Here is a 21223-nt window from a genome sequence, read left to right as displayed (position 1 = left end):
CACACAGTTCTACTAAACAAGCAATAAGAGGAAATGATAGGTGAATACCAACCTCTTTGCTTGGGGAGAATTCAAGGAGAAGGTTGCATAATGTGGAAGATGCTACCACCAGGACTTCATCTGGAGCATTCTGTAAAACCTAAGGGCATAAGGAGTAGAGTGGGGAGCTCCATTAATTGTTATGAACAAGACTAAGATCACTTTTAAACAACGTTACGGTTTTGCTTAGCAAGAGCCACCAGATGAGCCTCAGTGCCCTTGTACTGCAATGAAGGGTTATGCTGGGATTTGGGAATCCACTTCCACAGTCATCCTGTTGAAGTAGAGCAGTTTTTGAACAAAAAGACCTTCAGGCATTGTGATATGCATGGTACTGACGCCTATGTGAAGGTGAGGTGGAGCAGTTGATAGTCTTCCCCACCACTTACATGTTCTGATCTTACATGGGCCATAACAGCTGTTCCTCTGTGGAGCAAATTATTTTGAAAGAGTCTCACTTCTTCCTTTTCAGTGGACTACAGAGCTGGCACACCAAGGGGAGCAATCTACACTATCTTACACTATGAATGGTGCACAAAATGCATCTCTTCAATGCACTGAGCAGCCCAGGAGGGAATGAGTCATTGGAGATACATGTTCTCCCTTGGGGTAATGGCAACTCTGAACAGCCTCCTACAAAGGGCTTTGTGCAAACTGCAACTATCTACCCCTATATAATTAACTGTGATTACAGAGTGCTACAGAATCAGCTTGCTTGAACAATCCTTAAGTGTGTTTCCTTAAATCATTGTGCTTTTACATTTAACTGTTATAAAAGTAAGAATGCCCAAAACCACTTTTTCATTCTTGGATGTGGGATAAGAAGTTACTTACCCATACAATACCTTGAGTTCTTCAAGAGGTTTTGTCCCTATGGGTGCTCCACCATAGGATGAGGATGCACTTGAGCATTCTTGACTGGAGACTGTGAAAACAGTGTCTGATGTATTACAGCTAAGCATCTTGTGCTTAGATACGAGGGCATATAAGTAGGTGTGAACTTTGCTGCACTCATTTCCTTCTCACCCGGGAAGCCAGAGACTACAAAGCCAAAGACTCCACAGCAGAGGGAAAGAAGGGTAGGGGATAGAGCACCCACAGGGACAAAACATCTCAAAAAACTCAAGTAACCGTCACCTTGTCTGATCGGTCCATCAGCCCTCACAGGAAAAGTGCCAATCACCACATGTCTTTCTTGTTGGTCTAGCCATTCCTTCAGCCACCCGCTGGCCAGGCTGTCAGTGGCACCAGACACCCGACTGGATAGCACACTGCAGCCCAGAACCCCTAAGCTCAAGTGATCCATCAGCCTTAGCCTCCCAAGTAGCTGGGATTACAATCTCCAGTCAAGAGCACACAGATGCACACACATCCTATAGTGGAGCTCCTATAAGGATATATACCAGAGGTGGCCAACCTGAGCCTGAGAAGGAGCCAGAATTTACCAATCTATATTGCCAAAGAGCCACAGTAATACATCAGCAGCTCCCGCATCAGCTCCCCACTCCCCACACCTCCCCCTTACTCCCCACACCTCCCGATCAGCTGTTTTGTGGTGTGCAGGAGGCTTGGGGAGTGGAGGGGGAGGGGAGGAGCAAGAGCGTGGCAGGCTCAGAGGAGAGGGTGGGAAGGGGTGGAATGGAGCCAGGGCCTGTGGCAGAGCCAGGGGTTGAGCAGTGAGCACCCCCTGGCACATTGGAAAGTTGGCGCCTGTAGCTCCAGCCCCGGAGTTGGTGCCTAGACAAGGAGCCGCCTATTAACTTCTGAAGAGCCGCATGTGGCTCTGGAGCTACAGGTTGGCCACCCCTGATATATACTCAAAGGAGAATAAAGTGGTTTTAATTGGGATTTACTGAGTCAGAGTTTAAGGCCAGAAGGAACCACCAGGTTATCTATTCTGACCTCTTGTATATCACAAGCCACTAAACACCGCCTATCCATGCCCAAAACAAGCCAACCACCAGAATTAGACCAAAATATTACGGGAAACTAAACTATTGTGTGCCACAGGCAGGGAAGAGGAGAGATCAAGATGCACCAAGCTCTCTGTTCGTGATCTGTTACTGCTTACAGATATGGCAGTACAGGATACTTTACTTAAGAAGAAGAAGAAGATGAAGATGACAGTACAGTCCAATGCCCACCCTTCTGCTGTGGCAGGGAATAGACTCCACTTGCTATTGAAAGATCCCTGTTCAATGCATAAGAGAACGGAAAACAAAAACAAAAAAATCCTTTTTTTATACTTTTTACCTTGTGGATAATAATTCCTTCCTAAGCCCTAATTGTGTGTGTGGTGTAGTCCTATGCATGAGCAAAAACTAGTATGAGCCTCAAATCCCATTTCCAAAGATACTGCCGACATCTGTTCTCTATCTTTTGTTCTTGTATCCCACTAAATTAGATTCCGCCACGAAATTTCTAACCGTTTGCCTCCAACAAAAAAATTATTCCATTTTTTAAACCTGACCTTTATTATTACTATTGTTACAGTAGTTGGTTTTCTCTCCTGTTGCTGCTGTCACCAATGAACTTGTGATCCCTTTTTATACACAACTTTAAACTAAGTTCCCTTTGTAGACCCCTCTTCTCCCCCCTATACAGCTGTAATACCTTCAGCCAGTCATCTTAAGGAAGACTTGTTCAAGTCTTTTTTCATTTTTATAACTATTTTGAGATTTAAATTCTTTTTCCCTACATTACAACAGTTATATACTGGGGGATAGTTCCACACTTTGCATTGTGGAAAGGAGATGTAGGATAAAAGATCTAGTAAGTTTTCCCTATTAGCTGCCAACAAAATGTTAAAAAAGCGCCCGATTCTCCACTGCCTGGCACCTTGGATAGTCATTTATACACACATTGTAAGTAAAGTATAGGGCAGTAGAGAATAAGGCCAAAAGGACAGATATAAATCCAATGGCATCCTTCTGTGGGCCTCAGTTCCTCACATGTCGTTGTGAGAGCATGCCCACAGAGAGAGAAGTACCTCTTATGTTTGACAGAAGGACTGTACATTTATTTAGCACTAGCCAGAAATATTTTCCTTATAAATCATGCTTTTCAAGCTGACTGAATAACTATACTCAATTGTTTAAAAGTAAGCAGCTTCTCTTTTCTGGGGGAACTAGTGAGCCACTAACTGAAAGGCAAGGATCAAAGTCAGAGGTGATGTAAAATGTGGTGTAACTTACTGATGTAAGTGGGTATAATTTATATAATGAGAGGACAGAAAGGCAGAATTGTTACAGGAAAGTCAACCAAAAGTAGGTTTAAGACAATATACCACTAAAGCTACTGAAATGAATTTGCCTTGACACAGTTCCTAAAGGACAGCCAATGCTTGGTAATGGAGAAATGCTTGAAAACATGAACTTCCTAATTACAATATTGCTGACATTCCTTCCTACCAAGCAAATCCATCCCTAAGATTTTTCTGCTGATCAATGGACTGGGCAGCTCTCTCTGGTCTGGCTCTTTCTGTGGTCACAAATACAATAAGCAACCAAGAGCAGAATGCTCGTAAAAGAAGTCAGATCCATTTTGAAGATATGGATACATTTTATATTCCCTTTTGAACAGGGATGGGTACAAGGCTGAGCCAGAGACCATAGACTGGCTCAAGAAGGCTTTTTTGGAATGGATGGCCACGTTCTCCTGCCATTGTTCAGAAATATCAAACTGCTGTCTTCACCTAAAAAGAGGAAAAGAGTTGATAGTCACATAGAATCATAGGGTGGGTAGCGATCGATCTATTGGGGATCGATTTATCACATCTTGTTGAGAGGCGGAAGCGGAGTCGACGGGGGAGCGGCAGCGGTCGACTCACCGCCGTCCTCATAGCCAGGTAAGTTAACCTAAGATACGCTGACTTCAGCTACGCTATTCGTATATCTTAGGTCAACCCCACCCCCCATTAGTGTAGACCAGGGCATAGAACCATAGGGTTTGAAGGGACCACAAGGGTCATCTAGTCTAACCACCAGCCAAGATGCAGGATTTGTTGTGTCTAAACCATCCAAGACAGATGGCTATCTGGCCTCTTTTTGAAAATCTCAAGTGAAGGAGATTCCATGACTTCCCTAGACAGTTTGTTCCATTGTCCTACTGTTCTTACAGTTACAGTATGAAGTATTTCCAGAGATTTAATCTAAATCTGCTAAGCTGTAGTTTGAACCCATTGCCTCTTTTCCTGCCCTTTGTGGCAAGAGAACAATTTTTCTCCATCTATTTTATGGCAGCCTTTCAAGTATTTGAAGACCACTATCATGTCCCTCCTGAATCTCCTCTTTTCCAAACTAAACATACCCAATTCCTCCAGCCTTTGCTCATACGACATACATTCCAAACCTTTGATAATTTTTGTCTCTCGCCTCTGGATCCTTTCCAGTTTCTCTACATCCTTTTCATATAGCAGTGACCAAAATTGGACACAGTACTCCAGCTGAGGCCTAATCAGCGCTGAGTAGAGTGGTATTATCATCTCCCATGACTTGCATGGTATGCCTCTGTTTATGTAACCCACAATTGCACTTTTTTTTTTTTTTGCAACAGCATTGCATTGTTGACTCATGTTGAGGTTGTGATCCACCACAACTCCCAGATCCTTCTCAGTGCTGCTGCAAAGCTAGTTATCCCCCATTCGGTATTTGCACATTTGGTTTTTGTTCCCTAAATGTAGCACCTTACATTTGTCTTTGTTGAATTTCATTTTGTTGTCGATAGCCCAGTTCTCCAATTCATCAAGATTCCTTTGAATTTTAGCTCTATCCTCCAAAGTGTTGGCAAGTCCCCCTAGCTTTGTGTCATCTGCAAATTTGATCACTATGCTCTCTATTCCTACATCCAGGTAATTAATAAAGATGTTAAACAACACCAGACCCAGAACAGATCCTTCTCCAGTGACAGGGTAGAAGGTTAGAAGGCTGACTCATAAAATTGTGGAAACTAGAGGTCAATATGGCCAAGAAGTTCAGAATTCATAAAGAAAAGGTGGTTGTCCTATGAGGTATCCAGGTTCTAGAGATGCCCAAGGCAGATAAATCCGGTCTGCAGGTAACCTTAATGGAGTACAAGAGAGACCCCAACTATAGGCTTGGACGATAAGGACCTACAAAGGAATAGTCTTGAATCTGAGACTCCCTGAGACTCCTTGCAAACTCCACTGATGGCAAACCCAAAAACTAAGACCCAAGACTGTCCAGGCACCCAGGACTACTGAAACTTGAGGGGGTAATGGGCAAAGAAGTCCAACTTTGCTCCACAGAAGTCACCCATCCCAAGTCAGGGTCAAATGTCATCCACAATTAAACCAACACACCCTAATTTGGTGGCACAGTCAGCAGCAAGAGAAAGGATTCTAAGAACCAGCACTCACTGCTGAAGCATCAAACAGACTGGTTGAGAGTCATCTCTTAGTCCAGAAACCCCTTCGGATCTGACACACTTGTGCTGTTTCACTTGTGAACGAAAGCCGGGGTAGTTCTCAGAATGGCAGTACTCTTGCTGCCTTTTACAGAGGCCTGCATTCTCCAAGCCCTTATGTACCTTGTTGTCAGAGTTCCTGGCTCTTCTTGATTCTGTACCACTTCAATCTCTGAAGATGTGTTGAAGCTAAGGTTGCTGACACGCCTGCCTGGCTTATATCATGAAACAGGGGAGTTTATATCCTTTACACATTTTTATCCAGTCTAATTTAGCTGTGGATCCTGTTAAACTCAGGATTTGCAATGAGTTCCACAGGATAATTTCCCTTTTTCAGTTTAAAATTTGCTGCCTTTTAATTTCATTGAATGTCTCCTTGTTCTAGTAATATGAAACATCGTAAACGGGAATTTTTGGCTGACCTTTTTACATTATTCATTATTTTATATACCTCCACCATGTCATCACTAATTCATCAACTCTCTAAGTTATATGGCCCTAATCTTTCTATTTGTCTACTCATTTTTGTTGCCCTTCTCTGTACCTTTCCTATTTTTGCTATATGATTTTTGAGGTCAAGTGCCCAGAACTGAACACACTGTCTAGGTATGGTTATACTGCTGATTTACAAAACAACATTATAATATTTTCATTATTATCTATTAGTAGTATTACAGAAACGCTGTATTCTGTTTCTTCAGGTAACATATCATCTTATTTGCTTTTTTGATCAAAGCTGTGACTGAACAGGTTTTCATGGAGGTGTCAGCTATTCAGTATAACAACATTGGCTTCTATGCAATAAGCTTAGCCACCCTGCATACTTGAGGGCAAATGGGGAACTGCAGAAACAGGAAACACTCTGCACAGAGTGCCTCACAGCTTCCTCATTCTCTCTCTCTCTCCTGTTCCAGCACATCTGCTCTTTTGTTCTATGCTTAACTAGGCAAATCACAGGAACAAAATCTCTTAGCCTTGCACACTGTTTCTGGTTGGTTTGCCCATTCTCTCCTCCAGAAGCTGCCATTTTCCCATAGATAGAGTAGTATGTGCAGTGCAATTAGTCTTCCTCTGTCCTTTTTCACTAATTCAGTACAACCCATTCTTTACAACCACTCAGTCGTTCAATAAACTGCAGTGCATGTGACAATGCAATATGAGAGATTTTGCATTAGGCTGAAGAGGAATGCTCTACCCACATCATGGCCCTGCCTCTTCCAGCATCCCACTCCCTGGGAAAGTATTGCAGGTGGAATGTAGGATCAATATCCCCTCCACAAAACAGCTGCAGCCTCAACCTCAGTTGCCAGTTATAGGCTAAGCAGGGGAGCAGAGGGGAGCCCTTTCCTATGTTGCTGAGTAAGGGCTAGGGGCAATATGGCTCTCAGTGCCTGTCTTATTTTGTAATAGATAGTGTTACATTTCAAAAGAGAAAGTGCAGGTAACGACACTGTTTGTTGTTACTGGGCTTTTGCTGATTTGTGAGCCTCCAGAACAGATCACACATATCAGATGTCAAGGTGATAACTATTAAGATTCTACAAAAAGACACTGTAACTGATGAACAGGTCACATCCACTTCCAAGTGTGTGATTCTTGCTATTTTTCATCTCACCTTCATTAAGGGTTTCCATACGGCGTGATCCTGGAAACTCGTCCGTAGCTGCTGCACAGACCGGGACAAACTGTGCAAACATCTACAAAGAAAAATGAAATGAGGTCTGTGAAATACTTTCACTGTTTCTCTCCATACAGATATAGCTAGGAATTTGATGATAATTAATACAACAAACACCAAGAAATATTTTACTATCATCTCTAATGAATTTTCAGAGACTAGAAACTACTTTACGTTAGTTTTAGTGTTTGATGGACAGCAAATCAAGGACCAAAAAAAAAAAGCAGAGTTAAACACTCTGAAAATTATTTTAATTAGATAAGGAAAGCTCATACCTGACTGCAGATAGCCGCACCTTGATACTAGACTCAGACAAACCATTCACAATTCGGTCCATCATATTTTCAGTCTCAATGATCTGGAGAAAAAAGTTAATGGTGCATAAACAACATAAGGTGGACAACTTTTGTATTACTTGTAAATGCTACTGTTTTGCTGTGGTTTATCGATAACATTCTAAATTTTGCATATGAAAAGAGAATTTACCTTAGAAACAACCACCCTTATTTCCCCTTATGGAACCACTGAACTCATCAATTAGACAATAGTATCTACTCCCTTTGCCTGACGGTGGTTTTCTTCTGATGCTTTCTTGGTGATTCATAAGGCCGTTGATGGAAAATCTGAAAGGTTCTGTAACACTGTGCAGACTGTGGCAGTAGAACTTAGTTTTGGCGCTGGTGTGCAATATCCAAGGAACAGAGTGTAGCTCTTGAATCCTTGAGAGTGTGGAGGGAATTGTCCATTTTCTGGTTGAAAAGATGGGATGCACTGAAAGGGAAGTCTTCAGTGATGTTTTGCACCTCCCTGGGAAAACCAGAGGAATGGAGTCACGACTCCCTCCTCATGATGATGCCAGTGGCAACTGCGCATAATGAAGTATCTGCCGCACCTGCTGCTGATTGGAATGAGGTCTTTGCTATCACCATCCCCATTTCAATTATTGCCTGAAAGCAGGCCTGGTCCTGTTGTGGCAGTTTCTTGACACAGTCCTCCAATTTGCTGTAATTCAGGAAATCATATTTGGCAAATAATGCCTGATAATTCGAAATCCTGAATTGAAGGCTGGCTCAAGAAAAGACTTTGTAGCCTAAAAGGTCCAGTCTCTTGCCCTCCCTGTCAGATGGGTGCAGCATGGATGCTGCTGCCTAGCCCGTTCCATCGCTGCCTGGACCACAAGTGAATTGGGTGTGAGAACAGAAATTCAGACCCCTTGGCTAGTACATAGTATCTTTTTTTCTGCCTCCTTTGGGGTAAATGTACATATGGCCACTGTATGTCAAACTGTGTGAGCTGGCTCAAGAATGGCATTGTTGATTGGAAGAGCAACTCTATTTGGCTCTGATGAGTGAAGTATATCCAGCAGCTTATGCTCAGTGTCTTGGATTTCCTCCAGAGGAATCTGAAGCTCACTCGCCATTCTAATGCAAGAGATCCTGGAATTGGTAGTAGTCATCAGAAGATTGGGGGTTGTTGAAGCCACTGCTGCATCAGGAGAGGACAACAGGAATCTCAACTGTTCCAGCAATACTGTCTGAGCTGGACTGAGTGGCTCATCTCCCATTACTGGTTCCGAGCTCAAAGGCGCCCATGACGGTGAAATAGGTGAAGCCTCCCTAATTGAACAGGCAGGTTCTAATGGTGGGTATTGGGGCCAGGATCCCCATAGGGCCAACATAATGGTTCCGGAAGGTGCTGAGGAGGGCCCCATGGCAGGGGAAACCAGTGGCTCTGAGGCTGCTGGAGTTGAGGATGCTGCCATGATGTGGAAGGCCTCCTCATAGTGGTGGGATGGGATGGATGGTCCTTGACTCTCATCCGAGTCCTCCAAAAATGAAAACTCAGTACCATCGGCTGCACTGTCAGAGCCGGTGGAAATGTGTACGCTGTTGGAGCGAGAGGTGAGGAGTGCCTCAGATACTTCATATCTGGTGCCGGAGATCCCCCTGAAAGTACAGGGCCCCAGAAGGGGTGAGGACCTTGGCTTTCCCAGGACAAACACTTCCTGGGGCTGTGCCACTTTTCACGACCTCCCTGGAGTCAAGGGCACTTTTTCAGTCCCTGGAACTGGAATGGGAGAATGGTTTTCCCTGGATTGGATGGCTCTCTGGCTCTCAGGGATGCTGATGTTAAACGTGTGTGGTCTGCACTCAATACTGGCGGATCTGTCGATTTATACAGCTTTTTTTAATGTTTGTGCGTGTTAGGGCACGCTCTGTCCCCATGACTAGAGTTCGTTCCCTTCTTAGGCTTAGAGGAAAACTTATCGCCATGCTTATGTACATGCTTTCTTACCTCCTGACTAGTCCCCGGTGCAGGGTCCATAGTGGTGGTACCACCAGTGCTGGCCTCTGCCTCCATAGTTGGTGGTGCACTCCTGGCAGCCTCAGCCCGATGTATGGAGGGGAGATGGGGGTGTCTCCGCGGCCAGGGTCCAAATGAGGCCTCATGAGGACTTCCAGGAGGTGCTTTTGGAAGCGGAGAGCCCGGCCTTCTCAGGTATGGCTAGGGAAGGACTAGCAGATACTGCACCTGGATGCAATGTTGGCTTCTCCCAAGCAGTAAGAGGCAGAGTTGATGTTCGTCGTTGACTCGAGAAGGAACGCGGGGCAGGAGGCACAGATTGTAAAGCCTGGGGATTATGGCATGGTCCAGTACCAACATGTGGGTCCAGGGAGGAGGGGTGTTCATGGGGAACAAAACTCCCCAAATAGGAACCCCAATCCTACTTCTAAAACTATCAAACTATTAAAAACTACAACAAAAACAATAAAAATGGTAAAAACTGTAAAACTAACTATGTACAACTGTAGATTTTTTAAGTGTGTCATACGAAGAGGACACACAGGACAAGTCTACACTAGCACTTATGTCAGAAAAACTTTTGTCACTCAGAGGTGTGAAAGAACACACACCTCTGAACGACATAAGTTTTGTCAGCATAAGCGCTTGGGTGCATTATGCTGTTGGCGGGAGATGCTCTCCTGCCAATACAGCTACCACCGCTTGTTGAGCTGTTTTTATTACGTTGACCGGAGAGCTCTCTCCTGTCGGCATAACACAGCTACACGAGCGCTCTTATAGTGGGACAGCTGTATTAGTACAGGTGTGCCACTGTAAGCTTAAGACATGGTCTAATAGTTCTGTAAGACATGGCCTAATAGTTCTGACCTGGATCATGCAGTGTTGTGTGTTGTGATAGGTCATTCTTGCTTTTTTATCCTATTTTATTCATAATAAAAATCCAATATTTATTTTCATAGCAATTCTATCGCCATATTTCACTCTTAGATTACCACAAACATCTGTCAAGGTCTATCAGAACTAACAAGCTCCAAGTGTAGTTAAGTGCCTCATATGCACAGATGAGGACAAACCAAGTAGGAGAGAATACTCTGGTCATTATCACTGGTGATCACACTGATTTTACAATTGCCACTCATCATTTTATTTGCACTGCCATCTCCAGTGTGGTTTGCCTGATAGGAGCTAGCCATGAATCTACTTTTAAACATTACTGCTTCCTTATGTTTACTTCTGAGAAAAAGCTTGCATTATGCTACACTGCAAAACAAGAGGAAGTTACTCACCTTGTGCAGAAAAGATGGTACTTTGAGATGTGTCACCCTATGGGTGCTTCATTCTAGGTGTATTTGCTCCCCTAATTGGAGAATTTTGGTAGCAGTGTCTGGTCAGCCCATCTCAAGGTTACATAGCACTGCACAGGCAAACCACCCTCAATTCCTTCTCTACTCAAAGGGCAGAGCCCCTCCTCAAGGACACAGAAGTAAAGGGGAGAAGGCCGGTTGTGGAGCATCCATAGAGCAACACATCTTAAAGAACCATTGTTACTGCACAAGTTGAGTAACTTCCTCTTCTTCTTTGAGTAGCGTCCCTATGGGTACTCCATTGTAGGTGATTTCACAGCAGTATTCCCCATGGAGTGCTGGGGCTTCTGTTATTGATGATAGTTCTTCAGAGCCGAAGATGGCATCAGAGATTGAGTCTTGAGTAATGGTATAATATTCCATGAAAGCATGGCCAGAGGCCCAGGTCGCTGCCCTGCAGATTTCTGAGATAGGGACATCTTTAAAAAACTCCGCCAATGTATAAACAGATCTTGTGGAGTGCTGCAGGTTATACGCATGGTAACAATGGCTAATGCAACCAGAGACCCATTTGAAGAATCTTTGAGTTGATATTGTAGAACCCTTGGATCTTTCTGCAAATGAAAGAAAGAGTTTAGGAGACTTCCTAAAGTCCTTAGTCCTGTCCAGGCAAAATGCTAGGGGTCTCCTAACATCCAGCATATGTAGTATCGCCTCCCTGTTATCACAATGTAGTTTTTGAAAAAAACAAAAACAAAAAAAACCAGGAAGGTGGATTAGCTGATTCACATGAAAGGAGTAGGCTACTGGGGTGGAGAGGAACTTGGGGTGTAGCCTCAAGGTGACAGTCTTCAAAGAAAACCATGAACAGCAGATGTGCCATCAACCCCACTATTTCCCCTATCCTTCATGCTGAGGTAATGGCCACTAAAAATGCTGTCTTCATGGACAGGTATAACAGAGCAAGAAGCCATAGGCTTGAAGGGCGGTTTAGTCAATGTTCTCAGAACTAGACTGAGGTCCTAGGTTGGGGTGGACGGTCTGACACGTGGGAAGAAGTTTCCCATGCCCGTAAGGAATCTACATGTCATTTGGTGGGCAAATACTGAACACCTGTCCACTGGATGGTGGAAGGCCACTAAATATACTTTAAGTGAACTAAGAAGAGAGAGTCCAGACCTTTTGAGGTCTACAATGCAACTCAGAATTGAAGGGATGGAGGAAAATGTTGGGTCCACTTGTTTGGAATCGCACCAAATTTGGAATCATTTCCATTTTCGCAGGTAAGTACGACAAGTGGTAGATTTCATGCTATGTAGTAACACCTTTTTCATCTCCTCAGAGTATTTGCTCTCTAAGTGTTGGAACCAAGAAGACGACAAGCCTGGAGTTGGAGGATCATTAAGTTGGGGTGAAGGGTCCGCTGTTGTTTTGGTGAGGTGAGGAATGGGCCAAAGGTGAGGAATTGGAGAAAATACTGCCAGCTGCATAAGGTATGATACTAAACTGATGCTTAGAGAATGAGGGTTGAGAGATTGAGGAATGGGAGGATGACAGCTTTCACTTTTGCATCCTGGGTCTCTTATGCTGTGAGCCATAACACTGTTGTGATTAGAGGAACTGGGGTGGTCGGGATCTGTGAGGTGGTTGTGAACCGTATTTCCTCGTCGGTCCTTATGTGAGATTCCCAGGGAGCGTAGTGTGGCCCTGGAGTCCTTTAAGTTAAGGTGTGGAAAGATGCATCAGTCTTACCGGTGAAAAGTTTGGGCCCTTTGAACAGGAGATCCTTGAGTGTCATCTGCACTTCCTTGGGCAATCCTGAGAGGTGTAACCAGGATGCCCACCTCATTACCACTGCAGTCGAGACTGAGTGGGCCACTGTGTCTGTGGTGTCCAGTGTGGATTGCAGCACTGTTCTGGCTGCTAACTGGCCCTCTTTGACGATGGCCTGAAATTGTCCCTTTTGTGCCTCTGAGAAGTGGTCAATAAACATGTTGAGTTTCCCTTATTTTATGTAGTCATATTTAGCCATTATGGCTTGGTAGTTTGTGACCCTGAATCATAATGTCGCCAAAGAGTATGCCTTCCTCCCAAAGAGGTCTAGCTAATGTATCTCTCTCCAAGGAACCAGATGTAATGAGAGTGTCTGTCCATTATTGTGATTGCCTCCTTGCAGGAAAGGCACGTTTTGAAGCCAGGGGAACTGGGCAATCCCCCCCCAACAATCCCCCCTACAAAAGGTCCTCTTCCAATCTCTATCATATGGGATTGATTTGGCATGATGTTGCTTTCCTCGTGCATTAACCGCATCTGCTACTATAGAGTTACGTTGACGGTGCGTAAAGAGGAAGTCTGCCTCCTTAGGAGGAATGTAATACTTCTTGTCGGCTCTTTTGCACATTGGTGCAGTGGACGCCGGTATCTACCAGATCATCTTGGCAGGGTCCAGAAGTGCCTTGTTAATTGGGAAGGCAATTCTGGAAGAGGAGGAGTGTGCAGAATATTCAAGGTCCCTGATGTTGCAATGGTGATCCATGGTGTGAGGCCAGGGAGAGATGGTCATCCTGGTCACTGTATGACTCCCTGCTGGAGAAGGGTGGAGCTGACTGGGATGCTGTGGGTAAATGGCCCAGTGGCACTGTTGATTCCAGTGATCTAGATGTGCTTGGTACTGGGGCTCCGGTAGCAGGGACTCTGGTTACTCCGTGACAATAAGATCCCTCAAGAAACATAACTCCTGAAGTACAATTGATTTGCTCAGTGCTGTCAAGGAGTGCCGGTGCTGACTTGTCAGTACTCATGGCTATTTATGGAGGAATGCTCTGATGAGGGTTGCTTTGATGCACTCAGTGCCGAGGGTGGACCTGTCAATGCTGATCTCTTAGAGGTGGTACAGTCTCTGTCCTCATCCCTGGCAGACAGTGCAGTTGCTTCCAAGCCTATGCACATAAAGATCTTTAGGTGCCATGGCAAAGCTCAGCGGAGGGTTCCTGATGTTTCTGGGTACCGCACTTCAGAGCCGTTGGTACCGAGATAACTGAGGATGCCGGGGATCCTCTCTGGCTGGTCAAGGACTAGGTTTGAGGGCTTGGAACCTTTTTTCTAGAGGCTTTGCGGGGGGAGTCAGCCGACTTTTTCCATGATCTCACCCCTCTGGGGGTTGAAGGCTCTGGGGACAATCTGCATCCTGATGAGGCTTCAGGACCAAGGTCAGTTGGCAGCTTAAGTGCACCCTCCATGAGGAGAAGTTTCAACTTGAGCTCCGGAGTTCTTAAGTTCTTCTTAAAGTCCTTGAGGAATTCCACCATGATTTCAACAATTTCCATCCCACCATCAACCTCAGCCTGGTCCAGTCCACACAACAGATCCACTTCCTGGACACTACTGTGCTAATAAATGATGGTCACATAAACACCACCCTATACCGGAAACCTACTGACCACTATTCCTACCTACATGCCTCCAGCTTTCACCCTGACCACACCACACGATCCACTGTCTACAGCCAAGCTCTGCGATACAACCGCATTTGCTCCAACCCCTCAGACAGAGACAAACACCTACAAGAGCTCTATCAAGCATTCTTACAACTACAATACCCACCTGCGGAAGTGAAGAAACAGATTGATAGAGCCAGAAGAGTTCCCAGAAGTCACCTACGACAGGACAGGCCTAACAAAGAAAATAACAGAACGCCACTAGCCGTCACCTTCAGCCCCCAACTAAAACCCCTCCAATGCATTATTAAGGATCTACAACCTATCCTGAAGGATGACCCAACACTCTCACAAATCTTGGGAGACAGGCCAGTCCTTGCCTACAGACAGCTCCCCAACCTGAAGCAAATACTCACCAGCAACCACATACCACACAACAGAACCACTAACCCAGGAACCTATCCTTGCAACAAAGCCCGTTGCCAACTGTGCCCACATATCTATTCAGGGGACACCATCACAGGGCCTAACAACATCAGCCACACTGTCAGAGGCTCGTTCACCTGCACATCCACCAATGTGATATATGCCATCATGTGCCAGTAATGCCCCTCTGCCATGTACATTGGTCAAACTGGACAGTCTCTATGTAAAAGAATCAATGGACACAAATCGGATGTCAAGAATTATAACATTCATAAACCAGTCGGAGAACACTTCAATCTCTCTGGTCACGCGATTACAGATATGAAAGTTGCGATATTACAACAAAAAAACTTCAAAACCAGACTCCAGCGAGAGACTGTTGAATTGGAATTCATTTGCAAATTGGATACAATTAACTTAGGCTTGACTAGAGACTGGGAGTGGCTAAGTCATTATGCAAGGTAACCTATTTCCCCTTGTTTCCCCCCCCCCCCCAGACGTTCTTGTTAAACCCTGGATTTGTGCTGGAAATGGCCCACCTTGATTATCATACACATTGTAAGGAGAGTGATCACTTTAGATAAGCTATTACCAACAGGAGAGTGGGTCTGTGTGTGTGTGTGGGGGGGGGAGGGGAGATAATGCACTCCATCATTTTTTTTAAACTGAAAAATGGAACCTCTAGACTACTAAAAAGAAATGGAAACTCTAAGAATAGCTACCATTTATATTAAACACTATCAATGTAAAGAAGGAAGACACTACTGCTCATTCCATTCGAGGCCAAAGGTGTTCGAGAAGGAACTGAAGGCAGTTTGCCCATGCAGTGCTAGATAGGCTAGAGGCAGACCACAAGGGAGGGAGATTGCACGTGAACACTCCTACCAAATTTCTCCGATTAGAGGTGCAGGGGCACCGATACACCTCAGTGGAGCACCCATAAGGACACTGCTAGAAGAAGAATAAAGGGATATGCTACAATATCAAAACCATTTTTAGAGATTTTTAATTTCCGCTGACCACTTACCATAAACACATCACTTAAAGCTTTATATGCACAATATTTGCATACTAGCAAAAATTAAGAATAAAACTAGGCCATATATTGAAGGACAATATACGAGAGATGTGAATTTCTTTATGGCATTAGAAAGGAGGTGTTTCCATAAATAAGCATTTATAGTATTATATTTTGTCATAGCGTTTGTTGCATCACAGCGTGAAATCAAATTTCTCTGGAACTCATGCAGAAGAACTGCACCATAAGGTTAACATAACACATTATTTGTAAATCCAACATGTTCACACGAGAACAAAAACCAAAGTTGCATTCTAGTCATTCTTCACTTATGCTTTTATTCTCTCTGCTTTGTCTCAATCAGTGATAATGCACTCCACCATGACTTCCAGGTTGATGTCACTCCCTGCATGACGGCTGCCAATACCAAAGGATGACCCTCTCTCAGACTCACCTTCTTCCGAATGTCTTCATCATTTGCTCCAAGTGAAGCATACAGCTTGAATGCAGCCTGGCGCAGTTCGTGAGCATGCTTTAAATCATGGTCAAGCTATTGAAAAAAGTAAATCAAAGTCAGATACTTTATGAGAGATCATTTATACTTGCACATGGTATTTTCTTAAGCGTTATAGGTTAGTGCCTGTTTACTTGAGTTTTGATCGCATTACACACCAAAGAGGCAGGATCACCACTGAAACTGTAGATTAACTTTGAGTATGTGTTTATGTCCCATTGAAGTCAATAATTAAAGTTAAGCACACATGTGAGTGCTTTGCTGAATTGTAGCCTATACAGATAAACAGTAATAACCAAGAAACATATGTATGCAACCTCTCAAAATACAGGATGAGATTAGTTACATTTTCCAAGACAAAATGAGTCCCACTCTCTTCCTCCTCTACAAGTCAGACCAAAATGTCCTCCTTTCGCCATGTCCACCCCACAGAAAGAGTTACATGGTCAGATTGGGGGAAAACAACTAGATTTACTAGGATCTAGATATCAGAGGGGTAGTCGTGTTAGTTGGTATCTACAAAAACAATGAGGAGTCCAGTGGCACCTTAAAGACTAACAGATTTATTCGGGCATAAGATTTCATGGGTAAAAAACCCACTTCTTCAGATGCATGGAGTGAAAATTACAGAAACAGGCATAAATATATATTGGCACATGAAGAGAAGGGAGTTACCTTACCTTACAGTCATTTCCTCATCAATTATTGGGAGTGGACCACATCCACCCTGATTGAATTGGCCTTCAACATTGGCTCTCCACTTGTAAGGTAACTCACTCCCTTTTCTTCATGTGCCAATACATATTTATGCCTATTTCTGTAATTTTCACTCCATGCATCTGAAGAAGTGTTTTTTTTTTTAACCCACAAAAGCTTATGCCCAAATAAATCTGTTAGTCTTTAAGGTGCCACAGGATCCAGATTGCAGTCCCATAAAAATGAATGGCATTAAAGGACCAGAACGGCTCTTAGAACTTTGGCCGAAAGGCTCCAACAGATGAAGCAATGGTATCTATTTAATTCAACATGAAAAACATTGTCAAGGGAATGTTGAGGTTGCAGGGTAAAGCACTCAAAAGTCAGGAAATGCCAAAGGCAAGGTTGTCTGAATAAGCTTAACTCTGCCCCAGTGCATCCACATTACAGTACAGTATATTACTTCATGATTATATACAATTTTTAAATAGGACAATCAATTTATCCTGCAGAGCCCTGCCTCATTCCATCTACAATTTACAAGATATTATCCATTTCACAAAATACACTCACCACATGGCTGAGTTAGGCATACATGTGCAATGCCGCTGATCTTTGCTGTGGACATTCATAAAAAGTGTTAAAAACACAGTGTCAGACTCAGGTCTGGAATGTTGGTTTTTTGATTCTCTAGCCAATGTCTAATGCTTCCCAGCCAATTACTGAACCTCTTTTTTTGTCTTGTTTATTCCATTTAAAATTTGGCTAACAATTCTTTGTACTTATGTGGTATTTTTTCCTGTGTGGCTCTCAGAGCATTTTGTAAACATGGGTATGCAGGAGCAGCCCCATATTATAGGAGTTTGGGAACTAAATCTGCCAACTGTGCTTTCCCGGGCTATTCCAGAACCAAATAGGATTACAGGGCCTTTGTCTTTCTGGAGTACATTCCAAATCAGTGGAAGAAGGGGCGGGGGAAGGCCAAGAATACTTTCCATTCCTGGGATCAACATTCCTTTCTTATATTCTCCCTTCCCCAGTGAGGGGGGGAGTTAGAGAGAGTAAGCAAGACAGGGAGACTGAGTCTGCAACTCCATGCTCCCATTGCAAAGGAGGCTAAAGAACGGTCTAGAAGGTGGTGTAGTAGGTGCTTTGCAGAGTGCTTGGTTAACAGGCCTTTGCCTGCTCACTGCTCCTACAGTGTTATCTGCCTGGAATGTTGCTCCTCAGTGTGGGAGGAGGGAGAGTCATACAACAAAAGAAAGGTCTTGTGCCTAAAGAGCCAAAAACATTGAGGGCCTGATCCAACTCCCACTGATTTCAAGAGGTGTAGGATCAGGCATTAATACAGCAGTGCAACAATTGAAAGACCATTTTAATTAAAGTTCTGAGTACTCAAGACACACATTTGCAGTTTCAAAATCTCTTTCATGTACTCTGAGAAGTTCTGAACTGACAGAGAAAAAACACATACCCTTTTGATATCGGTGATTGCACTGACTGAGCTGGGATACTTGAAGTAGTCAGAAAGCATTGCAATAAGATGGTCTGTAATACTGGCAATTCTCTGGAGCTCAACATCTGTTTCAATTAGATAGGCAAGTGTTTCGGCTCCTTCTACTCGTTCCTCCAGCAATCTCTCCTTACTACACATCCGAACCAAACTTGGCAGTGTCTGGAGGGTACAGAATTCAACTTTATTTTCAGAGAAGATAACCCGTAAGTCTTTATAGATTCCATTTCAGTTTGATGTCGAGAGCAATTTTCCTCACCAAAGTCTCTTAAAGAAAAACGGTTCAAATGGTTGTGGGAATATACACACAAATTAAGTTCAACTTATTTAATTATAGGCTCTTCTTAGCAGTCATCACTGCACTATAGGGTTCTCTCCTGCCATCTTTTTTGGTCATAATACTCCTTGCAAACGTCATGTCCAGAAAGGACCCACAACCAAAATGTTCTGTATGGAAGTTCATATGTCTACTTAATAGTCTTTACTTGCAAAGCTGTGCTGTAGAAAAGAACCCTATGATTTGTCCCCAGAACTCACCCGCACTGCTATGCAAGAGGCTTCTAGGTACCAAGGTAAAAATGAGCACATCAAGTATCCCATTTTGATTCTAAACATTCCCAATTCAGTATTGCCACAAGAAGCAGCTTCTGGCAGTAGAAATAGACTGATTCCGAAACAAAAAAAACTAACAAGAACATGTTGCAATGATTTATGTCTCATACTCATGGTGTAAATAAAAAAAGCTGAGTTCCTTAGCAGTAACAGGAGTGCTAAAAAAATATTGCCTTCATGTAGTCCAACTCTTGGAATCTGCATATCAAGCTGTGAGACCTGAGAATGGCTGAAAGCAGAAAGCCCCAAGAGAGGTCCATGGGCTATCCCTCATGGAGATGAGCAGTGAGACGAAGATTAAAAAGAGGCATGTGGCCTCTCCTTATTCATTTAATGTCCCCTGGACTGGAAAAACAGAGGGCCTGATGCAACAGGAAAGGAGTGTGAGGGAGTATAGGTCTGTGGAGACCATATATTATTAGGACTCCAATTACTAGTAAGTAATCTAGTTTTCCACTAATGACATTGCCACCAAAGAGTTATTGGGGATCAGACATGCAGCAATCTGCCACAGTAGAGGGATTGTGGGTTGGGGGTGTAGGAGAGTGCTCTGGGCTGGGACTGAGGGCAGGAGGGGGATCAGGGCTCGGGTAGGGGGTTGGGAGGGGTCAGGGTGCATGCTCCAGGCGGTGCTTACCTCAAGCAGCTCCCAGAAGCAGCGGCATGTCCCGCTCCTAGGCTGGCCAGACAGCTCTGCGTGCTGCCCCCTCTTCAGGAGCTGCCATTGCAGCTCCCATTGGCCTCAGTTCCTGGCCAATGGGAGCTGTGGGGGCAGCGTGCGGAGCCCCCTGGCTGCCCCTACACAGAGGATCTGGAGAGGGGACATGCCGCTGCTACCAGGAGCCACATGGAGCAGGGCAAGCCTCGGACCCCGCTCCCCGGCTGGAGCACCAGAGCAGGGCAAGCCTCGGACCCCGCTCCCTGGCTGGAGCACCAGAGCAGGGCAAGCCCTGGACCTTGCTCCCCGGCGGGAGCTCGAGGGCCGGATGTGGCCTCTGGGCTGTAGTTTGCCCACCCCTGTTTTAGCCTCTCTGGAAATTATCCAGGAGTACTTAAAAGGAAGAGGTAGGTCGTTGCTGGGGGCATGGATCCAGCCACAATGAGGGAAATCAGCTCCCAGAGAAGTGAGATTTCTAAGACAGGTGAGTTTGTTTAAAGTTTCTTTACGGCTTTTCCATATCTCAATCCTGAAGAAAGAGTGTTTGCTTAAAGCTTACATGGGATTTTCTACCTCACTTTCTTGAGGAAGGAAGAGACCAGAGACTGAGGTCTGTTTCTGCCCTGGGAAGAGGGTTTTTCTGGATTTATGGTTTCTCTTTTCTGAAGAACAGAAGGAAACTGAGACCTTCATTTTTAAGGACTGTTTTTTAAACAAGTGATTTCAGACTTTGGTGTGCTTTGATCCTGGAAAAAGGGAACCTTGGGTCTAGAGAATATTAGCTCAGTAACCCCCCTCTCCAAGTCCTTAGCTGTCCTGCGGTAAAATGGGGTTAGTAATAGCATTTTGTACTTTGATAAAAGGATTTAGCCACATGTTCCATTCATTTTAATTTACATGAAATGGGATGGGGAAGAGGTTGGATTCTGGCATGAATTCAAAACTGGAGGATACAGCTTTTTTCAGTTTTCTATAGAACTGAAGTGATCGGTTTTTATTCCTTGAAATTGGACAGTCCCAAGGAAGTGAAAAAGGGTAGGAGTAGAATTGAGGACTAGTTATAGAGGTCCCGTGTAAACCTTCAAACTGCCACTGAGTCACAGCAGTTACAGATACGTTTGAAGTAGAGGGAGGTGACCTCTGATTATTAGGGAAAGATTTGCACAGACCGATTGGATCTCCCTTTCTGGTGAGACTAAAAACAGGATGAGAAAGCAGGCTGTTGGAACTCAGACCTGCTTTGGAATTCAAAGGCCTAATATTTCCTATGGCTCTGAAAACCCAGTAGACCTGGTCATGAACCTGATACCTTGGAAAGTGGAAAAGTTCAATCTGTTTTGCTAAATCGACAAAATCAGGACTCACAAAGACATGACGATTTTACAGCTGTACTTCCTGAGGTAATCTTCATGAGACAGGACTAAGAACTGAGACACCTTATCAGAGCTACAAAATAATCTCCAAGCACCATCCTGCCTCTTCTGGTCAGTGAACAAAATCTGACAGGTTTCAGAGTAACAGCCGTGTTAGTCTGTATTCGCAAAAAGAAAAGGAGTACTTGTGGCACCTTAGAGACTAACCAATTTATTTGAGCATAAGC

At 44.2% G+C, this 21223-nt stretch overlaps 1 protein-coding gene across 5 annotated transcripts in view; it reads right to left on the bottom strand.

Annotated features, from left to right (window-relative positions):
* The window catches only part of ARMC8 (armadillo repeat containing 8), a 181132-nt gene that overhangs the window by 28546 nt on the left and 131363 nt on the right, over positions 1 to 21223 (bottom strand). For all 5 annotated transcript variants that reach the window (XM_084640229.1, XM_084640230.1, XM_084640231.1 and 2 more), the window contains 5 exons: positions 18315 to 18515; positions 16085 to 16180; positions 7417 to 7499; positions 7079 to 7160; positions 53 to 139 (listed from right to left, as the gene is read on the bottom strand). In XM_084640229.1, coding sequence (XP_084496355.1) covers positions 53 to 139; positions 7079 to 7160; positions 7417 to 7499; positions 16085 to 16180; positions 18315 to 18515 — 549 coding nt within the window. The remainder of the gene's footprint in view (positions 1 to 52; positions 140 to 7078; positions 7161 to 7416; positions 7500 to 16084; positions 16181 to 18314; positions 18516 to 21223) is intronic.

Source organism: Lepidochelys olivacea (assembly GCF_965140295.1).
Source record: "Lepidochelys olivacea isolate rLepOli2 genome assembly, chromosome: 9".
Taxonomy (NCBI): domain Eukaryota; kingdom Metazoa; phylum Chordata; order Testudines; family Cheloniidae; genus Lepidochelys; species Lepidochelys olivacea.
This window is presented reverse-complemented; position numbering and strand designations above follow the sequence as displayed.